At 39.2% G+C, this 10,822-nt stretch overlaps 1 protein-coding gene across 8 annotated transcripts in view; it reads right to left on the reverse strand.

The window, feature by feature from the left end:
• The window catches only part of Ccser2 (coiled-coil serine rich protein 2), a 190,698-nt gene that overhangs the window by 68,213 nt on the left and 111,663 nt on the right, over positions 1 to 10,822 (reverse strand). For 6 of the 8 annotated variants that reach the window (XM_008835582.3, XM_008835579.3, XM_029564728.1 and 3 more), the window contains one exon: positions 3,361 to 3,523. In XM_008835582.3, the coding sequence (XP_008833804.1) occupies positions 3,361 to 3,523 (163 nt within the window). Of the gene's footprint in view, positions 1 to 3,360; positions 3,524 to 4,222; positions 4,366 to 10,822 lie in introns of those variants that run through there. The other 2 variants (XM_008835589.3, XM_008835590.2) reach the window with 2 other exon arrangements.

Raw genomic sequence — 10,822 nt, forward strand, 5'->3', positions numbered from 1 at the left:
AAACAGGACAAGGAAACAAAGACCTGGACAACAATCTGCATCAAGTCCTAACAGACATCAGTAGAATATCTATGGAAATTAAATTAGTAATCCAAAATCTTGCCACAAAGAAAGGCTCAAAACCAATAAAAAATTAGTAAGGCTTCTTTACAAACTCTTCCCAAAGTAGTGATGGAGGGAACGCTTCTCAATTCAGTCTATATGGTCTTGATACAAAAACAAAGTACATCTCAAGAAAATGACACTTATGTTTCTTTAGGTACATTAAAATCTTCAACAATACCAACAAACAGAATCAAGTGACATATTAATACACCATACCATAAGCAATTGAGTTATCCAAGAAATGAATGTTTGGATCAATATCTGAAAGTCAATGTGATATACCTCATTAACAGATGAAGAAAGGAAGTGTATGTATCTCAATGGACATTGGAAAAGCACTGGACAAAACAACACGCTTCTGTGATAAAAATATTCAACAAACCATGAATATCAGGAAATGTCTTCAGACTTACAAGGAGAATCTATTTAGGAAAAAAACAATACCATTCTTAACAGTAGAAGATGAAGGGTTTTCCCCTAATATCAAAAACAAGACATAGCTGTTGGCTCTCACTACTTCTGTTGAACGTGTCAGCAGATCTTGCCATAGCAATTGTACAAGGAAAAAAAAGTACCCAGACTGAAAATGAAAAGGTACAACAACCTGTTCTGAGATGACATAAAGCATACAGATAATCCTAAAAGCTAAGGAAGGAGTTAAGGGAATCATTTACATAACAAAGGAATTACTCAGGACCTTAGCAAAGCTTACAGTAAAGGAGGAAAGTGAACCAAGGAGCCACAATTTTATAAAGTATACACTTACGGATCAGAAAGAGGAGCAGATTTAGTCAAATGGCCTAAGTCTCAAAACAGGGGCTTAAGGGCTGGAGAGATTGCTCAGTGGTTAAAAGCACTGGCTGATCTTGCAGAGGACCTGGATTCAAATCCCCACATCCACATGGCAGCTAATAACCATCCGTAACTCCAATTCTAGGGGATCTGATGCCCTATTCTGACCTCTGAGGGCACTGCACGACACAGGTGCACTTAGACACATGCAGGCAATATACTCATACACATAAAATAAATAAAATATTTTTTTAAAAAACAGGGACTTGGAACTACGTCATTTAGAAGTGACAAGAACAAGGACAAGAGTTCTCCCCACCACCCTCAAACAGCAGATTACAGGATTATTCGAAAATAAGAATCAATACCTATAAAAGTTCAACTGGCAGAGAAATGCATTCAGGAAAGAACTACATTTTAGTCAGAATATACATGAAGAGGTCAGAGTGAGCTTGTTAGGGTCTGAGGGAAATCCACAGAGTACAGAATTTTTTTCCAAAGGGAGGTCTTTGGAAAAAAGAGGGGCAGAAGAAGATTAGGCCAGGGTCAAAGAGGAACCTGTACTATGATGAGAACTCCAGAGAGCATAGACGAGCAGTTCTGAAACCCTAGTCCTCTCAACACACCTGAGTTAAGGAGAAGGCATAATCCAGAACTATTATAACAATGGCAAGCTGAGGGTCAGAGAACAGACCAGGACTCAGAAGTTACAGAATAAAATTCTATACATGTAATACTTAAAAGAGCCCTAAGATTGGTACATTCAAGCTCTCTAATACTAAGATGCAGAAAGAAAATGACAGTTTTAAAGTTTGGCTTGGAAGAAGTTTCTTTTTGTATCATCTTGCAATTGGCTCTGTGACATCTAAAGCACCCAGCACTGACAATAGGAAGCGTTACAAAGGATGAATGAATTGGTCAACCAATAACTCAGAACATATCAGTGACCTCAGCCTATTTCCCAAAAAACTCTGCTCTGAGTAAGTCAAATCAGCAACCTCTAAGAATGCTGTGCATTTCTCTCTCTGCCTGTGCCTTCCCTGCCATGATGGATCGAGGCTCTTTGAAACTGAGTTAAAATGAACCATTCCTTTCTCAAGGTGTTCCTGTAGGTGTTATAGTCACAGTAAAGCAAAAGTACCTGATACAGCAATGTTATTACTTAGTTACGCTTCATACATTGGCCTTAAATTTGCTTTGTTATAAACATACTGCCAAAGATCAGGGAAGCATCATCATCATTATTAGTAACAAAGACTTTCTTTACATCACGTTCTTGCCCGATAATATCAACTTGCTTTAAAGTCTGCCCTACCAAAAGCCATAGTGCCTGAAATGGTAAGTTCTCAGTGGAGTCTTCCAGACTGCCTCAATTACATCCTTCTATAATCCACTGAGGAAATACTTTATTTTTCAATGGACTAGACTTTTTTTTTGCTTAAACTGAAGAACATTACTAAGAAACAGAATTAAATGATTACTACTTAGGACCTGATCAATACTAGTTCCTAAGTAGTCTTCCTCCAAGAACTCATACAAGAAAATTCTCAGCATTTTGTTTTACAAATCCAGGAGAAAGAAATCTCCATCTTATGCATACTGTGTATCCTATAAAAGGTTAAGTTCTGTTCTTGGTTTTCCTATAAAGAACCTTAGCAACAAGTTTGTTTCATATTTTAGGCAGTACAGAAAACTACATGCTTTCCTTTCACTGTTTATCTCAGTTTTATTATCTGCATTGCAGTGTACTTAAGAACCTCAAGCCACTTGTAGAATGAAATGAGATTAAAAAATAAATAATACTAATAACTGTCACTCGGTGTCTACCATAAAAGTCATAACATCAGTACCTTTTTTCCCTGATCCTTGAACACTCACAGGAAGGTCCTTTTAAGTCTGCTGTAAAGATGGTAAACTGAAGTGGGCAGAAAGCTAACCTGTGCCAGGCGAGATTCTGCCCTCAGGTTTGAATGACTGCAGAGCCCCCTTAAGCTATATGGTCTGATCCAATTAAAGACTAGTCTACATTTTGAAAAGGAAAAGATTTCTAGTATCCTATGATATCTTTTAAAAGTACTTATGGAATTAATTTTTTTTAACTTACAAGCAACAGAAGAGCAATCACTTGGTGGTAATTTTGTACAACACATTTTTAAAAATTATTCAGTTAACAAAGTCAACATTCACTAATTCCCAAATGTGAACCCCTCCCAAAAATATCACAACTTAAAAGTCCACATCACAGAGGTAAATGTATTATGTGTATCGACGATAAAACTACTGAAAAAATTTTCATCCAAAAAGAAAGATTAGGAATTATTCTAATTAGTACCATATATAACTTGAAATGCTTTTTTGGCCTCTCAAAACAAAAACAAAAATGGACATAATCAGTTTGGGAACATAATTTTTAATCAAATTAGCCAGAGGACAGAATGAAACCCAGGTTGAAAGAGCACTCACCTGCTCAAGTCACTTTTCCCATGGTGATGGTAGTGATCGGGATGGCTAAGGTGGTAATGCTCCTGTCCACTCCACCTCTGTGGTGGCCTTTTCCAAAATCCTTCCTGAGACTGCCGTGCATTTCTGTCTGCTCGGTCAAATCGGTTCATATTGTCACACTCCACTAGACAGATTAAAAAGTAACAGACTATAAACGTGTACTCTATAAAGTCAACTATTTATGGCTTGATAATTAAATAATGCTGAAAATACTTTTTAAAAATTATAAAAGCCAAAAAAATTATGAAAACACCAGCCATGTATGCTAGCTAGTCACAGATTGTTTTCTAAAAGAAAACCAGTTCTTATAGTGAAATCTGAATGTTTTTGTATTCAGACTAAAGTATATTATAATTCTTTTATATCACAGTCACCTTTACATGATCAATTAACTGTTGCACTGGTATAAAATGATCAAGAACGTTCCTGAAATCAACATTACACATTTCAAATAAAAGCAATGTTTTAAGAGGTATTTGCAACTACAAACTGACTCAGATTTATTGAAAGACTAGGAAAAAGTAAATGTTAAGACTAAGGGAGAGCTCATTCCTAAAAATGAATGCCACAATTAATTTCCCCAGACCTCAGAAAACAGAAATTAACTTTTCATAATAGGTGGTTTTTTAAAAATTAAATAAATAAAGCTCAGATTTTTAAGAAATGTGCTGCTTCAATCTGCCTTCAATCCAGCTTGTTCAAAAAGACAGAAATGCTACTGATTACAAAGCCAGTACTTTGCAACAACAAATAGTTCACTCCCTAAAATCCAAATACCACAAAAACACAAAAAGAATCTTAGTACCCAGGTTTCTTCACTCACCCAAATGCTCCGCTCTCACATATCTGGGCCCTCTTTGAGAGAAGTACTCTATACAAGGGAAACATTGTGCCACTGACTGCCTACTCGGACATAGCTGCACACAAGGCACTGCTAAATAGGCCTTCCTTCCTGCCCCACTCCCAGCCCTCTCTGTGGGAAGCAAGCCCAGTCTGCCCTGTGACTCCATCCTCTCTCAGTGCTTACATAGTTACTGAGTTAGGACTGTTACTAAAAATACTGCTAAACACTAACCGGAGCTGCAGCACAGGAAGAGATACTCCTGGACAAGAACAATATGAGAAAGTTCAAATCTTGATTCAGAATTTCTGAATAAAAAAACTTTATATATCAATATAATTCTTGATTTAAAAAAATCCACTTATTTTAAGTGACTGTAACCCTTAAAAACTTTAAAGTATGCTAATTATCTCATTTCCTAGAAGATGAAAATAAGTTCCCCATTTAAAAAGGGAGTATGTAATAAAATAAAAGTATACAACAACTTAAACACACTTTTGTAAGAACAGTGACGCTCTGCTTGAATTCATGAGGAATTGCTGAATGTGAATATATAGAGTTTTCTCTTATTGTACAGATATATTTTTTAAATATTTTATTTATTACTTTTATTTTATGTGTATGAGTGTATTGCCTGCATGTATGTGAGTGCACCCGTGTTGTGCAATGCCGCTGAGGTCAGAAGAGGGCTTCAGATTCCCCTGGAACTGGAGTTAAGGATGGTTCATAGCCGCCATGTGGGTGCTGGGAATCAAACCTGGGTCCTCTGCAAGAGCAGTCAGTGCTCTTAACCACTGAGCCATCTCTCCAGCCCCTGTACAGATATTTTTTAAAAGAAGTATAACATTTGAAACTACTTCTAATAATTTGTCACTTTATTGGTATGATTTTAAGTTGATTTATGAGTAACAACATAATCAATGTATGGTGACCACTATGTTGAATACAATCAGAAAATGATAAAGCAAAAGATAAGTTTAAAGCTGACTTTAGATTAGTCTCTTTAGTAACATCACTTGCAAACTCACGTTTGCATTATGCTCAGAGATTCACTGAGTCTCATAAAGCATTTCCACTTAACATTAAGATGTTCCTTCAGTTTAAGCAACTGTATACAGCTGGTAATATACATCTACTTTTAAGTATTTGCATTTATATTTTTCCTTAATTTAGGCAGAAAGATTTTCACTCCTACAGCAAGAAATTTTGATACCAGAATCTCTTGATATTCTTAGAATGATAACACAGTGCACGCAGAGTAACAAGAAGCAAACAAGCCAGGAGAGCAAGTAAGGCAATGGGCTAAGTATCAGGAGCAGTTGCAGTACAGAGATGTGCTTACTTCTGTGTCTGCTAAAAGGCTGTTAGTACCACGTATAGACTAGAAACTAGGATCTTACTGAAACCTGAACGCACTCACAATGCAAGTTAGCAGTAGAAACAAACATTTGCCACCAGTACTTCTAAAGACTGCTCTGACTGGAGGGAATGCAGCCTCTACTCCTTCCACATGCATCCATCCATCCATCCTCATTTACATACATGCCTTAAAATCTGGCTAAGAAGGTAATGTAAAAATAAGAATAGTGGTAGTTTCTTAGAAAAGATTAAGAATAAAATAAGCAATATAGAAAAGAAAATAGAAAACAAAACCACAAGAGGAAGATAAATCAAGACTACTTTCTAGGGCCTTACAAAGAGCAGCACAGTACAACTAATGAAGAAAAAGTCCTCCTGACTCATAATCCCATAAAGTCAATGGTGCGTGTGGTAAACTACAGAGAAAGAATAACAAAGCTATCCCAACTCAAAATATGTTGAAGACAGCCTGCGGATCCAGAACCCCTGCGGGCTACAGAACCAGACTCTGGCATGAAGAGCTCTTCCGGAGAATACTTCCCCTTCCTTCTGAAGGCTGTCTCTAGTTCCAACAGTAAAACACGGCAGACTTCAGTTCTTCCACTATGTCAGGGCTTTCACCCTCTGGAAAGGGAAAGGGATATAGCACAGCTAACAGAGGCATGTGACACGAGGAGGTCTGTGTCCGATACTCGTAACAACCCTTTTTCCTGGTTTGATAAGGAAACAAAATGATACCCAATTTTTCTTACAACTTTCATGTCATAAGAAAGATAAAGGGGGGCTAGAGGGATGGCTCAGCAGCTAAGAGCACTGGCTGCTCTTCCAGAAGACCCAGGTTTGATTGCCAGCACCCACATGGCAGCTAACCACCATTCTAACTCTAGTTCCAGGGGATTCAATGCCCTCTTCTGGCTTCCGAGGGCACTGCAGAACACTGGTGCACATATACAATCAGGCAATATACTCATATACATAAAATAAAAATAATAAAACTTCTTTTTTCAAAGAAAGATAACAGATGACACAGTAAGATGTTTTTTGGCTGAGAGGGCAACCTTGACTTACAAAACTTCAGGAGACAGTGCTTTTTGCAGGAAGCTTTAAAACCTTACCAAGAAAATTTTCTCAGCTGGGCACAGTAGTGCACACCTTTAATCCCAGCACTTGGGAGGCAGAAGCAGGTGGATCTCAGTAAGTTCAAGGCCAGCCTGGTCTACACAGTGAGTTCCAGGCCAAAGCTGGGGCTACAGAGAGACCCAGTCTCAAAAAGACCAAAAATAAAAAAAAGTTTTCAAATATGAATAGGCTGGGTGTAGTGGCGCATGCCTTTAATACTGGTACTTAGATAGAGGTAGACAGATCTCTAAAGTCCCGCTTAGTCTACATAGTGAGTTTGAGGACAGCTAAGAGCTAAACAGTGATAACCTGTCTTAAAAAAAAAGAGGGGTGGGGCCTTCATTTCAGATGCAATCTGATTTTAAAAAAAGAAAAATTTGTGTAAATAAGGAAAATCATAAATAAGCCTTATTACTTAATACTGAATTAGTACTGACATAGAAAAATAATTTTAAAATAAAAACAGTACTTGGAGGTAGTCAAGAACATGACTAGCTTCATTTATCCAACAGAAAGTGTAACAACAGTGTGGCCTTATGTTAAGGTTCAGATAGCCCCACCCCGGCACCAACAGGGTCTCACATAATTCTCAAGCTCCTGAGAAAAGGGAACTGAGTTGATAAGCACCTTGGTCCCAAAGTTAAGAGAAGCAGAAGTTTCTCCACTGTTTGGCCAACACAGCAGGCTTCCCCTTTGATCTCTAAAGAGAGCAGGTTTTAACAGTCCTGCTCTCACACCCCTCAACCCCCACCCAGCTTTAAAAAAGTACATCTTCCTGCCTTCTGCAGGAAGCAGAACCCTCCCCCTTTAAAAGACCCCAGCTCACTACTTGGGGTAGACATTTTTTTCCCTGCCTGGAAGGGAATCTGTCCCATGTGTTCCTTTGCTAGTAAACTCTATTCCAATGGAGTTTTATCTGTGTCTTGGTGTTTTCTCCAGATCAACCAGATTCATCCATAGGCTACTTTTTACCTATCACCTTATGGACTGCCACATGAAGTAAGTATAATTTTACTGGCAATGGAAGTGGTTACTGATAAAATGATTAACAGTACACACAGAAGACATCACTGGAGGGAATTCATGAACTTAAGGCATATACTCTGATGTGCCACATGTCAGGCATTTGTCTGGGCAATGAGCTGGCCATTAGAATTTCCTAAACAAGAGAGAAAAGGGAATAAATCTGGGCTTCAAACCTAACAAAAATATTGAGAAACACCTTAGAACGAAAAGGAAATTTCAAACATCTAACAGCCTTCCAAAAAAATTCAGATTGCAAAATTGTTTCCCTCTGAAATTTCTTGGTCTACTAATTCAGGTCAAGGGAGAAAAAAAAAAGAACAGCTTGAAAAACAAAAGCAATGCCTCATTAAGTCAGATCATTCCAAATCACAACTCCAAGTCCATACTTCCTGATCACCTTCTGACTTGCTGCCGTTCCTCCTAACCCAGCCAAAAGCCTCAGTAGTGCCATGCCTGGTAAAACTAAACACACTCAGAGTAGGGGAAACTGTGTAAGGATGATTTTACAATCTGGTGTTATTCTGAGCTCTGAAGTGTGGCCAAATACTTTATAAGATCTAAATAACATTGGGAGAAATCTCTAGGGAAGTTTTGAATAGTTTTGGGGAATCAGTAATCTAGTGCTCTCAGAACTATATCAACGAACTAGTTCATACAGTAGAGAGAACTCTAGATGTAACCACAAGGAAAGCAATGTCAAGAGTGTGAAACTATGAGGAAGGGTACAGGAAGGCAGAGCAGTTTCGAAAGGGATTTTCTTAGGCTGCCGATTAAGGTTTTCCCACGAGCACATATTGAACTCTGATTCATTCACTCTAGAAAGGAAAAAAAGGAGGGAAGGGCAGCTAAGTTCAGTGCAGGTACCAGGGATAGACAGAAATCAGGAAGCACTCAGAAAATTCTAAAATAAATATAGCTCCATCTTTCCTCACCTTCTGTGAAAAAATTCAGTTGAGAAATTCAGAGTACCAATGCTTAAATATCTGGAATGTAAAGGAAAAAAAAATAGGGCTCAAAATAAATTAATGGCCTTCACAGAAAACTGAATGCCTCTATCTCAGTCACATAAATTATGGCCAATAAAAGTGTTCTTAGGGGACATCATGCACTTCCTGTTTTATCTTTAAACAAGTTTCTCTAAATATCAAAAGTCACCTTGCAAATGTTTTATTAATATAGAAACTAAAGCCTCATCTTTAAACCTCACTAGTGTTACATACCCACCCAAGGATCACCGAAACACTCACATGTGGTTATCTCCAAATCCTAGACTATAACTGTTCAATAAACATTTGATTAACAGACATGCTCTCCCCTTCTATGCTAGCACATTTACCACACTCAGAGAAAAACACTTGTACACAAATACAGTTATCAGATACTCTCCTTGTGGGTTCTTCCTTAAAAATATCAAGGAAGACTACTATCCTCAGGCCTCTTGGGGTAAGTCTATAGCGCAGCCCTCCGTGCCAGGACTCCCTAAGCCACATTCCCCCTTCCACCCCCCCCGCCGTTCTATACTTCTAGTTTGGGCCCTGCGCCATTCCTAGTCTTGGGGCCCCAGACACCTGGGGAACCAATACTGCTACCTGATCCTTCTCACCCAGACCAACTCAGTCCCTTTCTTGGGCCCCAGGAGCACCACTTCTGGTCCTGGCCCCGCCCTCACCTCTCTCTGCTTCCCTGGGCCTGCACTACGGGATAACTCACCTAGCCTGCACTACTATACTCAGGCCTCTTGGGGTAAGTCTATAGCGCAGCCCTCCATGCCGGGACTCCCTAAGCCACATTCACCCTTCCATCGCCCCTGCCGTTCTATACTCCTAGGTTGGGCCCTGTGCCATTCCTAGTCTTGGGGCCCCAGACACCTGGGGAACCAATACTGCTTCCCGACCCTTCTCACCCAGATCAACTCAGTGCCTGTCTTGAGCCCCAGGAGCACCACTTCTGGTCCTGGCCCCGCCCTCACCTCCCTCTACTTCCCAGGTCCTGCAACACCCTACAGCCTCTTTCTGGGGATGACAGCCTTTCTGGGCCCCCGAGGCTTACCTTTACTCTCCCTGATCCTTTGCATCCAGTACAACCCAGTTACTCAATCCACTCCCTGGGAAATCTTGGGGCTTCTTCCCGCTCCACCTGCCTTTGCATCCCTGCGTGGCGTGGCCACTGCCAGGGTCTCAGGTCAAACACCCAAGTTCCTGAGGACAAAATCATTCTTAGAAGATTCCAGACCTAAGGAGAAAGTCTGAAAACTTCTGATCCACATTGGAATTGGGCCACCGCGGAACTCCTGAAGACAAAATCAATCCAGCCACGACAATATAAAATCAAAAGAGAGAACCAGAAGCTTAGATGAACCAGCTCTTCATACCCAAAAAGTAAACCACAAAGACACATAAAGTTCAAAAAAAAGAAGCAGAACTAAACTTGAAGGCCCGAGTATCACACAAGAGTCAGAAACTACAAAAGAAATTCACAAGTCAAAATCACAGAGAAAAAAATGAAACAACGTGAAAAACCAAAATAACATATTCCCACCAAATACCAGTAATCCTCTAGAGGAGCACAATGAGAATCCTCTAGAGACAATGCAGGACATGGATCTCAAAAGAACAATGATGAATATGATAAAAGAATTCACTGAATTTAAAGAACACACAAACAAGGCAATCATAGAGCTGAAGGAAGATAGGGATAAACTTCTGAATGAATTCAGAAAAGAGCTAGAAATATTGAAGAATACTCAGGCTGAAATAAAGAACGAAGTGAAACACTCCATAAGCCAATTAGAAACGACAGGAGAAAGCCTCACCAATAGAAATGAAATGGAAAACAGAGAGAGTATAAGATTGGAAGATAAAGTGGATGAACTGGAACACTCAAGCAAAGATTATGAAAAATTTAAGAAATCACAAGAATGGAATATGCAGGAATTGAGTGATACCATAAAAAGACCAAACTTGTGAATCATAGGCATACAGGAAGGAGAAGAATCCCAAGACAATGGCATGAACCAGATCTTCAACAGAATCGTGGAAGAAAATTTCCCAAAATTAAAGACATGCCCATACAAATACA

Source organism: Nannospalax galili, unplaced genomic scaffold (genome assembly GCF_000622305.1).
Source record: "Nannospalax galili isolate Female #2095 unplaced genomic scaffold, S.galili_v1.0 scaffold57, whole genome shotgun sequence".
Lineage (NCBI taxonomy): Eukaryota > Metazoa > Chordata > Mammalia > Rodentia > Spalacidae > Nannospalax > Nannospalax galili.